The sequence below is a fragment of the Phoca vitulina genome, unplaced genomic scaffold (assembly GCF_004348235.1).
Source record: "Phoca vitulina isolate PV1807 unplaced genomic scaffold, GSC_HSeal_1.0 scaffold40, whole genome shotgun sequence".
Taxonomy (NCBI): domain Eukaryota; kingdom Metazoa; phylum Chordata; class Mammalia; order Carnivora; family Phocidae; genus Phoca; species Phoca vitulina.
This window is the reverse complement of record NW_022589743.1, coordinates 2510963-2530083: the sequence shown is the minus strand read 5'-3', so window position 1 is coordinate 2530083 and position 19121 is coordinate 2510963. Positions and strand designations below refer to the sequence as shown.

Below are 19121 nucleotides of genomic sequence, written 5' to 3'. Positions count from 1 at the left end.
GCCCCTGTCAGATTCTATTTAAACGAAATGTCCAGAATAGGCAAATTCACAGAGACAAAAAAATGGATTCGTGGTTGCCAGGGGAGTTGGGGGGAAAGGGGAAATGAGGAGGTACTACTAAAGCTAGAGGCTCTCTTTTGGGGGGATGAAAATGTTCTCAGCAGGGAGGAGTATACAGCTCTGTGAATATACTAAAACCCACTGAGCTGTACACTTTAAAAGGGTAAATTTCATAGCACATGAATATCTCAAAGCTGATTTAAAAAAACAACAAAAGGTGGGAGTAGGCCAGGGGATACAGGGGCCATCTTCAAAGCACTCCAAATGGCCGAAGCTGGGAACAATGTGAGCAACAAAATAAATAACATGATCCTGGCTTATAACCCAAAGTATAAAATAAATACACAGGAGCCCCTACTGCTATAAATAAATGATTGAGGGGCGCCTGGGTGGCTCAGTCGTTGAGCGTCTGCCTTCGGCTCAGGTCATGATCCCAGGGTCCTGGGATCGAGCCCCGCATTGGGCTCCCTGCTCAGCAGGAAGCCTGCTTCTCCCTCTCTCACTCCCCGTGCTTGTGTTCCCTCTCTCACTATGTCTCTCTCTGTCAAATAAATAAATAAAATCTTTTAAAAAAATAAATAAATAAATAAATAAATAATAAATGATTGAAAAAGTAAACTGAACAAAGAAGAAAAAACTTTTCCTTATAGAAGAATTCCAAATAATATTACATAGATACTTTCTCTTCCAGGATGTACAGCTTAATTCCCACCCCTGAAGACGGGAGACTTAGCAACTCCCTTCTAAAGAACAGAGAAAGGGAAAAGTAGCAACTTCCAATGAAGAGACCTGGCCAACGTAGCCTTAATCAGCGCAAAAGGTTATCATCAGGGCCAGGGCATCACCAGGATGTCCTGTGGATATCACGTGCTCCTCATATAATGTGAGAGGGCCATGTCATCTCTGCAGTATTCTTTCCAAAAGCCCATAACCCCAGAGTGGGGGAAGTTCTGTAGGATATTTGACCGATACAGCTCACGACTGTCAAGATCATGGAAAACAAGGACCAAAAACTATCACCTGAGGGGCCTGGGGAGACATGCCCACTAAGTGCAACGTGGTATGTGGACTGGATCTTGGAACAGAAAGAGGACATAAGTGGAAAAGCTGGTGGTATCCAAACCAAGTGTGAAGTTAGTTAACAGTCATGTGCCAATGTCAGTGTCTGCGTTTTGACAAAGGTACCTGTATGATGTTTAACAACTGGGGAAACCAAGCGAGAGGGAAAGAGACACTATGTACTCCCTTTGCAACCTTTCTGTAAACAGAAAGTTCTTCTAAAACAAAACATTAATTTTAAGAAAACCTCTATCACAATAAAAGATACTAAAACAAGTGGGAGAAAGTCTGATGAGGAATGGGATATTTACGTAATCTCAAAGTACCTCTCTACAAAATACTAATTCGTTACAAAGAAAAAAAGGTGCAGAAATCTGGCGAACATCACTTTAATTGTCCCCAGTACTGAGACAAACTGAAATCACGCACCCCTTTTAGGGGACAGTGAGAACACAGCATCACGTCTGCGGTATTTCTGCAAAAAAAACCCAAAGCAAACAAAAAACAAGCCACAAAAACCACAAAAACCACACAACCCACATGTCATGAGGAAACATCACAGACACCTAAACTGAGGACCATATTCCAAATAACTGGCCTGTAGCCTTCCAAAGTGTCAAGGTCGTGAACATCAAGTAAAGACTGGGGAACGAAAGACATTAGCATGTTTCATTGCTAATTGTATTGTTGTCATGTAACAATGTCCTTGCATGTAATAATGAGACACTTTCTATAAAACATTTGGAAGTGACAGGGATTATGGTGGCAACTTACACTCAAATGATCCAGGAGCAAAAAGTTATTTGTTAAAAAAAAAAAAAATCCTGCTCTGATTTTGATTAGAGTTATTTTTAATTCCTGGGTTGTTTGGGATTGTTTCTCAGTTAAAAGCAAAGAAACAAACCTCATGTCATCTCTTAATGAATAGACACATCTTATCGTACCCCTTTTGTGTATCATTGCTATTTCTGTGTATCTCAAATTTCTGTTACTAGAACATTTTTTGTTCATAATGTAGAGCAGGGGTCAGCAGACTTTTTCTGTAAAGGGCAGACAGTAAATATTTTAAACTCTGCAGGTCATGACGAGGTCCCTGCCTTGTAGTGCAAATGCAGCGCACACGGGCATTCCAATGTCTGCATTCCAGTTCAACTTTATTTACAAAAACAGAAGCGTGGGCCAGATTTGACCTCAGGCTGTGGACTGCCCATCTCTGATACAGAATATAATACCTTTCAGAAAAATGTGCATATGCTTTGCCCCACTTTTAGGAATTTAGTTAGCTGTAAGACTGTAAACTGCCGACATCTACAGTTAAGAGAGTATCAGTTGTGTAATGTACAGCACCTCAGGATATTGGAAAACTATGTCATCTTTAAGAAATAAGGTAGCTAAAACTTTCTGCATATGTATGATTATTTCCTTAGGAAGACCTGGGTTAAGCCGTGCCTCCATCAATCTCAAGATATGGGACCTCAGGGAAGGGAGGGGAGGTACCGCCTAGGACGTGTGCACCTGAGCTGTCACCTCAGTTCCTCATCTGTAAGGTAGGTCTGGTAATGGAACCTCATAGGAATTCTAGTAAGTAAATTAAACAGTGTAAAGAAAATCACTTGGCAATACTTAATATGCCAGGATGGAGGAGGCATTCCAGGGCAGGCCTCAGATTTTCTCCTGTGTGACTTCCATGTCCATAGCTCAATCTCAAGGGCACTCCTTCTCCACCCAGGAGAGGACACAACTCCCCACTGTCACTCTCTGTGATGCTTCTGTTCTCTCTCCAGACAACTCCAGATTATAAATTCCTCAATGGCAGGAGCTATATTCTTATATTTAAAAAGATCCTTAACAACAACAACAACCACCTTGTCCTCAATTTTAACCGTAGCACCTGCCACACTGAGAAACAGCAAGTCAAGGTGAAAAGTGGAAAAGAGCATGGGGTTTGAAGTCAGAAACTTGAGTTGAATCCTGGCTCTTGTCATCTATGCCCCACAAGCTCTTGGATACTTCCTGAGTTCCAGGTTCTCCCATCTGCAACATGGGCATGATCTCTGGCATTTACTAGGCATACACAAACAACAAAACCACCTCACAGGGCCAAATAGATTCCAGAGTAATATGGCACCTTCATATAAGCCCCCCAAAAGAACATTCTTATTGAATTATTAACATCCCAGATGGATCTAGCCTAAGTATTCCTGCCGTCAAGCTGGGCTGTGTCTTCCTATTTTTTTCCTTGCCATTAACAATGACCAGAATTTTTCTCCTTTTTTCTCCAGAATCAAATTCTATGGTTCTGACTGAAATTCGTTTTTCTTGCTACTGTTCTGAGTATGTAGTTCTATCAAAAAAAGTAAATTTTATTAAAAAAAAAAAAGTATGTATCTGCCCCCTACCCACCCTCCAAAAAAGACTCCCCAAAAAGAAGAAGTGGACCACAATATAGGTATATAGGGACGTCTCATCTGATTTCTAAGGATGAGCTGTACATAACCCTCTGAACTGAAGAGACCCCACGTGTCGGCAGAAATGGCCCCTCACTGCCCACCCCAGGCAACACGGACTCCCAGCACTCAGCTCAAACCAGGAGATGCATCAGCATCACCTTCCAAGCAAGCCAAGGGGGAACAGAGCGTCAGCCATTCAGTGCGAAGGAGAGAGAGGCGGGTGCAGAGGGTGAGTGTGGTACCTGAGTAGGCGTCGGCTCAGCCGCCTGGATCTGAAAGTTCTGGGAGGGCTTCTGGGGGACGGTGGGGAGGGTGGCAGATGCCGCCTGCACCACCCGCAGGGCCTGCTGGGGGATCTGCACCACCTGCTGCTGCTCGGCCTTGGGGGGCACCACCTGGACCTGCTGGACCACGGCGGGCTGGCCCCCACCGGGGCTCTGAACAATGAGCAGGTTGTTTCCTGCCTGGATGATGTTGTCCGCAGTGGTCTCAATCAGCACCGTCTCCACCTGCTCGGCCACAGCCACAGGGGGCTGGGAGGCAGGGAGACTCTTCTTCCTGGCTTTCTTGTTAGTCTTAGACAGTGGGGTGGGGGGGCTCTCCGTGAGGAGCTGAGTGGTGGCCCCGGAGTCGCTGGTGTTCACAAGGTTGTTGACGGGCAGAGTGAGCGTCACGTTGCCGCCCCCACCTGTCAGCTTCACCACATTGGCCCCACTCTGCACAGGGGTGGTGGTTGTACTCGACTTCTGGACGGGGGCTGGCTTGATGGGGACAGGCTTGTGACTGGATGGCGAGGGGCTGATGATGGCTTGGCTGGTGCCGGGGATGATCTGGATCTGGTTGGTGAGACTGGGCTGTACCTGGATAGTCTGGGAGTTGCTCGCCTGTATCTGAGGGACCGCCTGGTACTGGATATTGGCATTTGATCGGGTCCCTTTGTTGATCACAGTGGGGTTCTGGATAGCGAACACCAGCTGCCCCCCAGGATAGGATGCACTCAGTTGCGACCCCTGAATCTGAAGGATGTTTCCTTTGGAGGACAAGATTCCAAAGCTATTCTTGCCAGGACTGAGAGGGAGAGGGGCAGGTTTGATGGGGACGAGTTTCCGTGGTGTGGGCTGGGGGGGGAGCAGGAGGGGTCACCGCAGCTTCCACGGCGGGAGGGCCGATTTTGCTACATGTTGCAGCAAGCAGGGCTAGAGGAGATGGCTGGGAATCCTGCGAGAGAACAAGCGGAGGAAAGGTGAGACGTGAACCTGCTGCCCAGCCACCCTCTGCCCTTCATGGTCCTCTCCTCTTGGCAGGCTCTTCGCCACCTCTGTGGTAGGCACGGTGCCAACATCTTTCCCTTCCCTGCTGGCTCCTCTTTGAGGGAGCAAGAGTAGGCAATGTCTTTCTCAGGAAGGAACTCTCCAGGAGCCCCCATTTACAGGGTGAACGAACACCCTTACTTCCCAGCAGCCTTGTTTCTCAGGGGGTCATGGAATCACCCTCAGCTCTTAGGCAGAAGTCCATTGGCCCATCACAGGCGTTAAGGGGCCCCTGATTCCTCAGCTGAGGAAGGACTGAGGGAGGGACAGAGGGAAAGAAGAAGGGACGGGCCACAGGAAGAATAAACACTTTGGTAAGGTGGGGAGGGCTGCTCTTTCGAGGTGACAAGGACAGAACCTCTGGAGTGTAGGGACCCAGCCTCTATTTCCCTTTATGGTCAGTGGGAAAATCCTGCTTTTCCCCCTGACTCAACTGTGCCACCTCAGGTAAGTGGCCCTGGCTTCTCAGTTCAGAAAAAGCAGACAACCGAACCTTCCCAGGGCTCATATCCCAGGGTGTTTATAGTGAGCCAGGACAGAGTCTTCAGCTGTGGTTTAATGTCAGCTTCAGCGAGTGCTTCCAGGCTGGTGCAGCCCCCAACGCTCAGAACCCGCTGCCCACTCACCTGGGTGGTGGAGGCGGCGGGCTGCAGGTAGTCGCTGGGACTGACAGCGGCAGTAGCGGCCATGCTGGTCTGTGGATCTGTTGGAAGAAAAGACGGAATAATGCACAAGATGCCCAAATGGAACCCAGGCCCACGGGCCTCAGATACCCTTTTTGCCTCTCTTCACTGCTGCTTCTCTGAGAGGTAAACCTTTCCTTACACCTCCCCACTCAAGGTTAGCAACCCTACATCTTGTTCAGTGGATGACCTCTGCTTTCCAATGACTTGTCCATCCCGGGCTGTGAGGGCAGCTGGTCCTGTCTCCAGCCATCATAAAGCCTGGAACAACACGAAGATACGAGACTTTGCCAAGACCAGCTTCAGTGACCTAACAGAGCTGTCTCTATGGGGTACTGCTGACTCTCTCTAGCTGGGTCGGAATCCCTATTTGGTGAGCAGGGGAGTCCCCCTCACCCCTGCAGTTCATCCTCTAGTTCTAACCCAAGCTTCTTGCTCACTCCTGCTATAGCCAGATGCCAAGTCAGCCTGGGAGAGAAGCATCTCTCAGCCAGGATCCCTGACAAAGATACACCTGCTCCATGAGGAAGTCTTAGGTGCTTTATGCTCAGCCTTCACCACAAAAGCACCATGGCCCAGGTAATGATCTTCAGCATATGGGTAACCGCTTTAAGTGAATTTACGTAGGCTAATAGGTATGGCTCCAAAGGCTTCACCAAGACTAGAACTAATGACTGAATATAAGAAGAAGAATGAAAATAGAGTAAATTCTATTTTCGTTAAACATGTACATATTTCTATATGTGAATACAGCAGGAAAAGTCTTTGAAAATGCTGGAATGTTGAAACCCATTATCTCTTGGTGGTAGAATTTTGCTTGACTTAAATTTTTTTCCTGTTTTTTCTGGATTTTCTCATTTTCCCACAGTCAATATATTCTTTTTTTTTTTTTAAATAAAGAAAAATAAAGAATGTTGAGGAAGTAATGAGGGGAATTACTCTGAAATCTGATATAAGAGAAATAGAAGTAAAATGGAAATCATGAGAATTTGGGGTGGGGAGAGAATCTATGCCATCCTGTAGTTCATAAATCACTAAGGAAAAGGACACCAGGCAGTGAGACTTGCATCCTAAACCTTTGGAAGGTAGCTTTCGAGAAGTACAGAAACAAGGTTATTATTTCAGAGAAATAAACTGTGTGAGAAGCCAAAGGGCAGCTCTGGACAAAATCGTATAGGGAGATCGGAAATATTACAGACACTGATCCTTGGCAAAATCCGAGAACACATGACCAAACAGCACACTACAATTACTGAAGGAAACAATGATCATGAGGAATAAGCACAGGGGTTGCAAAAACGGAGTCATGCTGTCTCATGGGGTTTTGCATGGATACATCAAGAGAAGAGTATACACTGTGTTTTTTTATTTCAACAAGGCATCTGACTGACATCTTCATAATATTCTTAGGAACAAGAAGGGAAAAAAACCGCAGGCAGGATGGTCTAGTATGGGGGCTAAGCCAGATGTGCCTCCCCCTAGAAGTGCTGAGATCCGCACATCCTGAGGGGTTTGCTGCTGCAGGGGCAACCGGGGTGTCTCAAACTAGGGGTGGGTCCCAGGAGGAGGGTCTGCAGCTTCTCCTTGGAGGCGCGTGCTTTTTCTGCCAGAATGTTTTCTTCTTGTGTTATCACTGTGATGGTCATCTTTTAAAAACAAACATCCACTGGGTGACTGCTACTTTACCAAGCTCTGCCTGTTTCGGGGCCTGTGTGTGTGTGTGTGTGTGTGTGTGTGTGTGTGTGTGTGTGTGTTTACAGCTGTACTGGTGCCAAGTGGCACCATTCTGACTGCGTGGGCTAATTAAGACAACTTAATTCTGCACGTTTTAATTCACGCTACATTTGTGCAAAGTGAGGGATGATAGCTCTTCAGAAGCGTGGGAGGAGTGTGTTGCTTGGCACAAGACACGGCAGGGTAGGCGTGCGAAACTCAAGCAGCCCGAGGTGTCAAGTTGGCCGTGCTTATGCTGACAGCAGTGATCTGGGTTCAATCAGATGTCATCCTCCCAGAATGTGGCTGGCGATGTGACTTTTACTGGCTTTTTGGTAGTTAATTAATTTTACAGGAGCTGGATCAATGAGCTGATAAACAGATTTGTGTGCATAATTAAGTAAAGTTGCAGCATTATAAATGAAAACGATCTAAGTTGACTCAAAAATGTTTTTCCTTTAGAGCAGTGGTGTTCAAACTATTTAGACCATGAGCCACAGTTATAAAAACAGTTTACGTCAAGACCCAGTATGCACGCACCCACACACTTCCCTGTCCTGTGCTCATGCAGTGAGTTTCTTGAAAAAAAAAAATCTGCCCTTACTATGTGTGACGGACTTGGGTATTTTTCTACTCTATTTCATTTTTTTAAAATGCTGGTTGTGACTCACTGAATTGGTTCTGTGCCCTAGAGGCTGGAAAACGTGGCTTTAGAGTAGTTGACCCACCACCCAAGTTTGGAAAACCATGCAAAGACCAAGCAGACAAGTTCAACTTGCAGATGTCACAAGACCGAGAAGGATTATAAATACACTGGCTGTCGGTATTAGGGTTCAAAGAGATCTTTACAAACTAGTATGTGCAGTGCTTTAGAGCATGAGGTCCCAAACCTCCATGAGAGTTGGGGCCGTGCTGTCATCAGTGGGGTGGCTGGGGCATCCCTCTCAGGCTCACTGGGCCATCTATAGGACAGAGGGAACAGCACACGCCTGGGATTCTGGGAGGTGTCAATAATTACTATGGAAGCAGCGCGCACACAGTGGATAATCAATAAATAGTGGTTTAAATTTTGAAGTTGAGTACATCCTGCACTTGGGTTAAAAAAAAAAATTCACATGCATATAGGACGGAACAACAGAGCTTCATAGTGGTCCTCCTGTGAAAAAGCCCCAGTGGGTTTGCCTCAAAGCTAAACAGGAGGCAATAGAATCTAGATGTGGTTGCCAAAAATCTACTGCAATCTTGGACTGCATTTCCAAAAGTTCAATCATAGAGGGATAAAAATAATCATCCTAGTGTGTTCTGCACATTCAGGCCACATCTGGAGTGTCAGGTTTCGTTCTGAGGGATATGTTGAAAGGGGCATTTTCAATGGGAGATTGTTCAGAGGACAGCTGCAGTGGTGTGGCCGGGATGCCGGACTAGTGATACCCACCAGGGCAGCCACCCCATACATGGTTCAAAGACTTCAGGGTAGAAACGTCAAGAAGGCAGATTTTGAGGTGCCTGGCTGGCTCAGTAGGTAGAGCATGTGACTTCTGATCTCGGGGCTGTGAGTTTGAGCCCCATGCTGGATGTAGAGTTTACTTTAAAAAGGCAGACTTCAAATTAACAGAAGGGAGAACTTTCAAAAAATGGAATCAGCTGCCTTTTGAGGTAATGTTCTCCCTTTTCTGGAATCATTTAGACAAGAGGCAGGATGTGTGTCTCTGCTGGAGATAGGATGTCTAGATGGGGTGGGAACCTGGACTAAATGATATTGAAGATTTTTTAAATTCTCAGACCATGTTGCTGTTAAAAACAAGCTGAGTTACTTGAGGCCAAGGCTGGGAAGGGAAGGCAGGGGGCTCTCCCAGGAGGCTCCCCTGGACTCAGGTTCCCTTGGCTAAAATGGGTGACTGACTCTCCTGCAGACAGACATCTTCTGCTAAGGAAATGGAAGGGCACTAGAACAGGACAGAGTGCAAATGAAATGAAAACGGGCCTCGTGCTTCCTACTCATCTCCCTTTCCCATCTTCCTCTCTCCCTCTGCAGTCTTTGATACCCTGGACTCAAACAGTTCGGAGCTCGGGCTGGGCTCAGAGTGGTTCTTCAGTTAGGAAGTTAACAGCAGCATTTACTGAAGCAAGCTGCCAGAACTGCTGGGCCTGACATTGTACCATTTCAGTTTGGTTTCATTTTCCTCCCCAGCTGGCTCCTGAAATAACCCTCTAGCTTTCAAACCAGTGTTTGTAAGTATCTCTCCTAGTGTCGAGCTTTGCAGCCCCTGGGCTGCAAGCTTGGGCAACCAAAACAGACTGATCTCCCTGCCATTGCAGAATTATATCCTGGGATTAACCATGAAAGGGAAAAGAGAAGCATTTCCAGTTGGGTGTTTGAAAATGAAAAGTGGTTCAGAACTGGCGTAGATACGTAACTGCAAGACTATGATCTTTGAACCTCAATTTGGAACCTTATATCTAAACGTGTAATTGGGACATAAATTGTGCTTAAATTTGTCTTCATACTATTCAAAGTGAGGCTAACTATTGTATGAAGACTGCAAAGGGACTCCTGGGCATAATCATGTAATTGTTTTATACCGCTTCTACCATTTTAATCGTACCATTTGCTTTTAACAGTTTACATCTGGTCACTGAAACCTACATTTAGCAACAGGGTAAATGGGATTTAGTGAGTATTCTTGAAAGAAAAGCTGCATTCCTTTCAGAGTTCAGTCATTCAGACTTTTCATTAGTTCAGGTTGGCTAAAACTTTCCCAACAGTCCCTTGGCTGGTGAAGATTGACCGTGATTTATTACACAAGCAACAGTAGCTCTCTTAGGCTCCATCCAAGGAAAACTTCCAGTGGCATCAAGCAAGGCTTCCAGACGGGGGCTGGGGGTGGGGTCTAGGGCTTGACGGCACCACCCCTGACTTTCCTCTCCCCATACTGGAAGCCAGTTTAGTTTCAACACGGCAGAAAAGGCATCCGCTGAGCCTCTGGCTTTTGATGGACAGATCAGCCATCTCCACCACCATCCCCTCCAGCGACAGCCTTTTTTTTCCTCCCTCCCTGGCCAAACTTGGTGGAAAAGCTGCCAGCACTTTACTGCTTCCCTCCTTTCTCACTTGCTAATTTCCCGGAGCAGCAGCTCTCTGCAGACACTGCTCCTGCCAAGGTCACCGAGGACCTCCTCACTGCTAGAGCCGACAGACCCTCTTCAGCAGTTCTTGACCCTCTCACTGTTTCCTCCTCCTCAAAATTCCCACGGATCTTCTCCTACGTCTCTGGCCTCCTCTTCCCCTTGTGGGCTCCTCTGCCTTTTGCCACCCTTCAATACTACTGTTCCTCAACACCCCTCCTTCTCACCCAATACCCGTTCCACAAGTGACCGTGCCCACTCACAAGGCTTCAGGTACTGTCCGCAGACTGACGACTCCAGGGCGTGTGTGTGGCCCCGGTCTCCTGAGCCCTTTGCAGGCCTTCGCTTGGATGGGCCACAGGACTGCCCACACTGAGCTGCCACCTCTGCCCGTTCTCTCCCCAGCTTTCTCATCCCCAGCCTCCACAGGCCCTCTTCCAGATCCTTGCAGTTTTCATTTCTGCCGCTGCCCTTTCCTTGCTCAGAGCTCTTCTCTCTTTACTAGCTAACACCTACTCACCCTTCAGGTCTCAGCCTGTTTTTTTCCCAGCGAAATTTATTGAGAGCCCACTCCGGATCCAGCGTGTCATTTACTCAGACCCCTGAGAGGAGGTTAACCCTACTCTGGTAACCCTCGCCACCCTTTAAATAATCATGGGCTTAATGTCTCTGTCGATATTCACAGGAGGGTGCCCAGGGTGGGCCAGGCCAGTTTTCATTGCACTGCTACACCACGCCCCAGCACACAACCCAGGGGTCATTCAGCGCCTGCAGGCCGGAGGAGTCTTTGGTTCAACCAGCCTCTCTCTGGTATTTCTAATCACAAGGAAACCTGAACGTCAACCTCATCGCCAATGACTCATCAAGTCCTCATGATTCTACCTCCTAAATATAAACCTCTTTCCAATCCACTCACTGCTCTCCATCCCCTTCGCCATGACCCTGGCATTAACCACCTTCCACTCAGCCTGGAATACCGCCCAAAGCCTTCAAAATGGCTCCCCAGCCTCTGGCCTTGCCCGCTCTAATCCAGCCTCCACTATCAGTGTCAGAAGAATCTTTAAAATGCAAATCCCATCCAGCCACTCCCCTGATTATACCCTTCAATAGCTTCCAGATGATCTTATGATAAGCTTGTAAAAGCCAAAACAATCTGCCCTTCCCCCCTCTACCTCTCCTTTATCTCTTGCTCTTCCAACTCTCCCCACAGGCACGTCAGTGTTTTCCATTTCTGGAACGATGCCATGCCCTCTCTCACTTGGAGCCCAAGTTTGCGCACACGCGTGTATGCGCTCTCTGTCATTTATCTGGCCAACGGCAGTCCTCAGAGCTTGGTTTATAACTCACTCAGGTAAAACCTTTCCTGACCTCTTCCCTTCCAGCCCCCCAAGTCTGGGTCAGGTGCCCCTGCTATATGCCAATGCACAGGCCCCAGAGCCCCCTTCACAGAGCAGGGAGTGATATCTGTCCTAGAGGTCTTTCCATGGGCTGGCTCAGGGAGCACCAGTAACAGGAAGAGGCCTCAAACAGGACCCTGAAGTCCTGGCCATCAGACTGGGGGCCATTCCACTGGTCTTTCACTTGAGAACACTACTCCTGAGACACAAGGAATGAGAGAAGGGGTCCAAAGAAATACCACAATAGGCTTTAGGAAGCTCTTTTACCTCTGGAGAGAACTTGGGTCAAACTCCATAGCCAGACCTTGGGGGTACTTGGCTTTTTTTTTTTCTTTGCCTCATGGGTTCCTACCATGGCTTTCTTGGCCATGCGCTATGTTATTTCCCCTGAAGGAATTTCACTCTGCACAAACAGTCCTTCTGCTGGCTATTTTGGTCAGCTCAGCTGGGCCGGAAGCCAACAAAACAGTGTCTAAGCCCAGTCTCTCCCAGTTGCCTGGCCTGGAAGAATTCAGAGCTGGTAAGGGAAAAGCAAGCCATGGCTGGTTTAAGAGAACAAAGCTGGACCTCAAAGGGCGTTCATAAATGAGCTAAGAGAACTGGCCCGCATGGAGGGAGCAGTGACACTGGCAGTTAAAGACTCCAAAGCGCTGAGAAGCAAGTCTCCAGCACTGTAATAACCATACAGAAGAGCTCAATACAGGCAAAAGGAACTTCATTGACTTCCAATTCAGGAGGACACTGTGGGTGGCGGCTGGCTAAGCCGGCTAATGCCTCAGGCCAGAGGAGGAGGGTGGAAAAGAAGATTTTGTCTCTATCCAGACACTTTAGGAGCCTTCCCTGCGCCCAACTTTGACCCCAGCCTCAGCCCAGGACCCTTATGTGGGCCCACAATTTCATTAAGAAGTTAAAATTCCCTACATCAGCTAAGTTCCATTATTTCTCTCCATTTCAAGCAAAACCCCTTGCCAGTTACCCATAATTGCTGCCCCTAATTCCTCTCCTGCCATTCCTGGAACTGCTCCAGGTTTTGCCATGCCACAGAGACCACCAGTGACCTCACGTTGCTAAGTCTAACAGTTAATTCTCAGGCCTCATTCTGTGTGTTGATCTGACAGCAGACCCCTTTCTTCTTGAAACACTTTCTCCACTTGGCTTCTAGGATGCACTTGCCAGGTTGGCCTACCTCTCTAGCTACTTCTTCGAAGATTCCTTTGTTGGGTGCTCCTCTCCTCAAATTCTAATTGGTTGGGCGGCCCCAGGGTGCCGTCTCAGCATTTACCTTTCTTCTGTTTACACCTGTTTCCTGGGTGATTTCATCTAGCCTCACAGCTTTAAAAACCAACAGTACATAGGTTCTACGTAATGATGACTTCCAAATTTATATCTGCGGACTTGTATATCCAACTGCCTACTGACATCTCCACGTGGATATGTTAACAAGCATCTCAAATCTAACTAGCCACTGATATCGCTCTAATTCTGTGTCTCCTTCAAACTTCCTCATGCAGGGGTTGGAATTCTGTCCTTCTAGCGGCTTGGTGCTAAAAACCCTGCAAGTCATCCTTGCCCCTTCTTATTTTCCACACTCTACATCTGACAGTCAGCAGACACTTTAGGTTCTACCTTCAAAATACATTCAAAATCGGACTGCTCTCACCACCACCTCTTGTTATCACCCAGATTCAGGTCTGCATCATCTCTCCCCTGGTTAAATGCAAAAACCTCCTATCTGGACTTCTGACCTTGTTCCCATCAGCCTATTCGCAACATGCATCCAGAATAAAACCTATCCACACTTCATGGTACTCCTCTGCTCAGAGCCCCCCCCCCCCAAACAGCATCCCCTCTCCCATTCAAAGTAAGAACCAAAGTCCCCACCACAACACATAAGGGCCCTATGTGACCTGTCTCTTGTGACCCCTCTGACCTATCCCGTCACTCCCCTTCACTGCTTCAGCCACACTCGCCTCCCTGCGGTTTCCCAACATGCCAGGTTTGGCCCCTTCTCAGGGCCTTTGCACTTGCTGTTCTCCTTCACCCTCCGCCTCCCACCCCAGACTGAGCATGGCTGATTCTCTCCCTTCTCTCCCGTTTTGCTCTCACGTCACCATCTCACTGAAACTTGCCCTGACCACCCTATATAAATTTCACCCTTTCACATTCTTCTATCCTCTGTTCTGTTTTTCTCCTTAGCACTTCCCATATCTAATACCGAGGAGTTATTTATTTATTGTCACCCGCTAAGATGTAGGCTTCCTAAAGCCAGGGATTTCCCCTTGCTTTACCCACTGTTGTATCCCTCCTACTTGGCACATAGTAGGTGCTTAGTATATTCTTTTTGAATGGATGAATGAATGAATCCTGGAGGCTGTAGAGCAGGAGAGCCTAAATGGAGTTTACAGGAGAAAACCCGCAGATGTGTGTGTCCTGGCAGGAGGCTGGGAATCCACTTGCCAGGTCGGCTCAGCTGATGCAGGCCCAGATGGAACCCTCAAGCCCGCCAGTCACCTCATGAGGGGACAAGTGCTTGTGTGCAGACCAGCATGGTCCAGTCCTGCTCCTGGACAAATACCTCCAAGCCCACACCTCATCACCACCCACCAGGCACCACATTTCAATGCTTCTTTTGATTAACATACATGGGGAGGGGGCTCTTTTCTGAATGAGTTCAGATGAGAGCATCTGCTATATGTACACCCCTCCTCGAAATGGGACTGTCATTTGCTAATTTGCATCCTGCCTGGGTCACACCCAGTGGTCCTAGAAGGGGCTCTGGAGAAGTGAGTGGGGACCCAGGGCAGCGGAGGGTGGTGGAAACTCTGCGCTCTGACAGAGCAGCGCCAGGAAATGGTACAAAGAATCCTGACCTCAGAGCTGTCTTGGAGAACGGGAGGAAAAAAGAAAGCAAGATACACTTTTTCCCCCTAGAAGAGCATTCTGTACAAACACGCTTTCTCTGCTTTAGCACATTTATTTGAGTCACTCCCGCATTCATCCTGGGCGCGAACCAGTTCTGAGATGAGTGCTGACTTCATACCATTTACTGTTCTGAAGGCTGGGAAATGTTTTGGTCTGTGTTGAGGCCAATCTGAGAAGACTTCAGTTAGACACTGACCAGGGGCTAAAATGTTCCACTTCCAATCACACGGCCCTGCCTGCTGTCTCTTATTCCCCAGTCACACTCTCTGAGAAGCCGCTTTGTGATTCCACTGAGCCCCAGAGGAGAGGTAACAAATACCCCAAAGAGGAAGCTCTAGAAAGAGGACATTTGGCAGGGTGCAGGCCAGTGCGTAAGGACAAACTGGCATCTCAGAGCCCTTAGAATCAAAAACAACAGTCACCCAAGCTAAACCTCGGCACTGCGATGGTGAGGCTTCTGGCCAGGTGCGATTCGGCAGCTGAAACAAACTGTAACTAAGGGAATGAGGTGTCCGGAGGGAGCATTCAAACAGCTGGGCCTGCACACATGCTTTTCCGTGACACAAACAGCCCTGATCTCAACACTGCTCGGAGCCGCTCCTGGGGACAGACTGAACAGCATCTCAACTGGGCACTCAGCCCTTTCGGTCTCTGCTGCTCCTGAGCAGAGCTCATCTCCCCAGAGCCCACCAGCCCAGAGCCCACCCTGATGAGAAGCCTGGTCATCCCCCGTGTCAGTGACGGCCTCGGAGCACTCAGAAAGAGCACTTCCTAGACACGTGGTAGAGGCCATGGCTTCCCCCAAGCAGTGAGTGCTGGCTGAGCTTGCTCCTGGGTTCTCTTTCCATCATCCCGTGAGGCAGCAGAAAAATCAGTTTTCCATTCTGGAATCCTATCAACTAGAACAAATCTACCAGTACCACCTGGGAGCATCTCTTCTAGGGCGATCTCTAATCCCTTCCCTACTTAGGCTGACAATGCCCTTGAGTTGGTAATGTCCCATGTTTTTACCCTCTTAATCCATAGCAAAAAACAAGCAAAACATCAACAAATGCATTCCATCATGATGCCCATTTCTCAGTCCAGCTTGTACTGATTTGGTCCAGCATGTAGGCCAAGTTTTCCTAGCTTAGAACTTATTAGAAGTTCCCTAATCCAGTTGAGCTACCCAAAGGAACCAGATGTATCACCCAATAAACTCATAAGAAAGTACTGGAGTTTCTCCAAATAGATTTTACTTCAAGTCTTCAGCCCACAAGGTTTCAACTGGACCACATAATCATTTAAACTCAGAAGTGTTCACATCTCTACACTTTCTAATACTCTATACGCACTTTAAAGCAGTGTTTCTCTGCATCCTTCATTCTGTGGCCATTGCCCACCCCTTCCAAAATAATTACATTTTTCAATCCTTGGAAGCAAGGCTTCCAATATGTGTGTAAACAGAGAACGGAGAAGGCGAAGATAAGTCATAAAAGAAAAATATGCTACATTTCCATCATAGAAATGGGGTGACAAAGTCTAGAAGATTGCTGAACTCAAGCCAACACCAGGGTCTACTGGCTGACAGCAAGTTTAGAATGTCTTCATAAGGGCCCTGGATGGGCAATACTTGCTTAAAGCAGACTCGAATTATCACATGCCTATGGCAAAGGATGGTTCAGGTTACAGAGACCCTGCAGCTCCTCCAGAGGGCTGCCATTAGTCAACAGAAGGAGGAGGAAGTTCAAGGCCAAGATATCCAAATGAACTAACCTAGCTGCTGTTACACCCTGAAGCTCCTTTACCCAGATAATTTGCCAAAATCTTCTTACAGCTTCTTCTCTCCTCTGACAGGCCTCCAGAGGCCCAAACTAATAGAATCGGAGGTAAAAAAAAAACAAAAAAAACTGGCCAGTCTATGTGCTGTCAACACTGATGCCAAACTCTTCCTCCAGGAGCCAGTTCTCCCTATGGGGCAGTCAGGTGAGGATCTGATTATGAACTAACTCCACTTGGGTCTCCTTGGCAAAGACGCTGTGTCTTTAGCTCAGGAGGTTCGTAATTATGTCAGACCAGCTTTTTTTTTTTTTCCTTGCTGCTGCTTTCAAATGAAGGGGGTAAGCCTCTCTACAACCAAGGGGAAGAACCAGAATTAGAAAACTTACCAATCGCCCCAGCCAATGAGAATCCATTTCCAACAGGTATTAATGCCTGTTAGAAGCCACTGGAACACTGACATCATCAGCCCAACTGCTAGGTTGTCTGACAGATGCGCCCCCTTCATCGCACACAAGAATTTAAAACAAAACAAGACACTGCAGTTACATTCATTATTGCTGACAACATGTTTCTTTGTGTTATTAATCAAAATGACTTCTATGGTGTGGACTCCTGCACTGTTCCTTTAACAGCCTCTCTGTGAATTGGCCAACGCCTTTAACTTTCTAGCCCTAAAAATCTTACCCAAAACACCAACTCAACACCTAGCCCTCCATTATGATACTTAATGCCTTCTGGGTTAGAGCATGCAAGTTTTAGATAGTGCATGCTAGTGCACCTTGAAAGAGTCATCACCTATAAATCATCGCTTAAAATCAGTGTAATGGGGGACCATGAGCCAATTCATTGCTTAAAGCAGATCTCTAGCTCCTCCCTCCCTTTCTCTAGGAATCAACAAGTAAGTGAGCAAGAAGTAACCTCAAGAAAAACAAACGTTGGGAGAATGTGCACTGAGAAGAGCCAGAGGGAGTCCCTCTGGATCAAGTTAATTAAGAAACAAACATGAGGGTATATTGGAATCAAAACCAAGGAATGCAGTGAAGACAGGTTTCTCAATTGCCCAGAGGAGAAGACACAGTTCCTTTTCAACTAAAATTAGAAAGCCACTGGGAACATAAGCCAAGAAGCACGGGTAGGAGGCTGAAAACCTTAAGTCAGCAATGGGGATGGAGGTGGGGTGGAGGAAGAAAGTAAGTATCGGTTTTGTTTTGTTTCTGTTGTCATTCCTTAGGTTTGCACCTGGCTTTTGGAAATCAGCAGTCCCCCCGACGGAGCATCAGCTAACAGGCTGGGAACTCTTTGTCAACAAGTTCTTAAACGGCTAACAATTCTGCTAAGAGCTTGCATGTATCTAGCTGGTACTCAAAGACCCAAGTAAAAACATTAAACGGAGGTTTCTGCCCACTCCGCAGTCTAAGGCGAGAAGTCATCTGTCCAAGGGGTGCCCTCGTGTCCGGACACCATCTCTCCATTGGGACATATCGGGAACCAGGCTGGGTTCTATGCCCAGCAGTGCCCATGTGGTTGGCGCCGTCTGCATTTCAAGCATTCCCTTGCTCCTCTCTGCACTCGGGAGGGCCCCGAATCGCTGGCGGGCACCTAGAGTCAGAGTGCAGGAGGGTCCCCCGAACACAGGACAAGGACGAGAAGCGTCGGCCGCCTCCTCGGGGCGGACCCAGGCTATGTCCACGGGCCGAGCAGCACTGAGGCGGGTCGGCAACCAGGCGGAGGGGGGTGCCAGGCCCGCCCGGGTGCCCGCACCTCTTGCCAGCCCCCGGAAGCGCCACCCTCCCGCCCAGCGGGCTCCGAGGGGGCGGGGAGTCGAACGCCCCCTTCCGGGTGCCTCCGCCCGGCTGGCCAGCCCCGCTCCTCCTCCGGGCGGGAATCCTCCCTCCCCCGCCCCTCCCGGAGCCGGGCCCCGGCGCCAGGCCCGGCCCCAGGGGGGAACCCCCAGCCCCGGCTCCCCGTCCCTGCGGCCTCTGCCCGTCTTCCCGACCCTTGGGGGCCGGGAAGACCCCGCCGGCAGCGGCCAGGACCCACCGCTCATTACGACATCTTCCTCCCTGGCCTCCGCCGCCTCCGCCGCCACCGAGAGCCTGACACCGCCCGCCCAGCACCCGCCAATCCCGGAGCCCGCCACCGCCCGAGCGACGGCAGCGTTCACCAATAAAAGTTTAGTACATTGGGGACCGACAGCACCAGTAACCAATCAAAGAGAGGCATCTAGAGCGACGTTGGTTTAGCCAATCGACCTGTGAAATGTCACTGATGGACGGTAGAGGGCACCAACCGGAAACCTACTGAAGAGTGAACGACATGTTCGCCAGCCAATTGGCGGGAGGCAAAGTCCCGCCCACTAGGTGGATGATGGACAGCAACAGGAAGCTAGACGAGGAGGGGTTTAGCCGAGGAGTGGTTTTGTATTGGTCGTGGTTGACCTTCCACCCACCTCGAACCCAAAAGATGAGTGATAGATCTCCCCTAAAGCCAATCAGAAGTCCTTAGGGTGAGGCCCAGAAATGCCCTATAAATAGTACATACATTACACCTCAGTCCAGTGTCGCCCTGGTGTGGCAGGGGCCACCTGCTTTTCGGCCACTCAAGCCCCGTGCCTGGTGAGTGGAAAGCCACCAGCCTTTT

The 19121-nt window shown here is 48.4% G+C and overlaps 1 protein-coding gene and 1 long non-coding RNA gene across 4 annotated transcripts in view; one reads left to right on the top strand and one right to left on the bottom strand.

The window, feature by feature from the left end:
• The window catches only part of LOC116647475, a 30846-nt gene extending 12652 nt beyond the window's left edge, over nucleotides 1–18194 (top strand). For 2 of the 3 annotated variants that reach the window (XR_004302342.1, XR_004302344.1), the window contains exons 2-3: nucleotides 2547–2666; nucleotides 17713–18194. This is a non-coding gene — a long non-coding RNA (uncharacterized LOC116647475). Of the gene's footprint in view, nucleotides 1–2546; nucleotides 2667–9310; nucleotides 10934–17712 lie in introns of those variants that run through there. The other variant, XR_004302343.1, reaches the window with a different exon arrangement.
• SP2 (Sp2 transcription factor) overlaps nucleotides 1–18605 on the bottom strand; it is a 25386-nt gene extending 6781 nt beyond the window's left edge. The window contains 4 exon segments of the mRNA XM_032428880.1: nucleotides 3812–4696; nucleotides 4698–4787; nucleotides 5506–5582; nucleotides 18522–18605. Coding sequence (XP_032284771.1) covers nucleotides 3812–4696; nucleotides 4698–4787; nucleotides 5506–5582; nucleotides 18522–18528 — 1059 coding nt within the window. The 5' untranslated portion in view covers nucleotides 18529–18605.
• Between the last annotated feature and the right edge of the window lie 516 nt (nucleotides 18606–19121).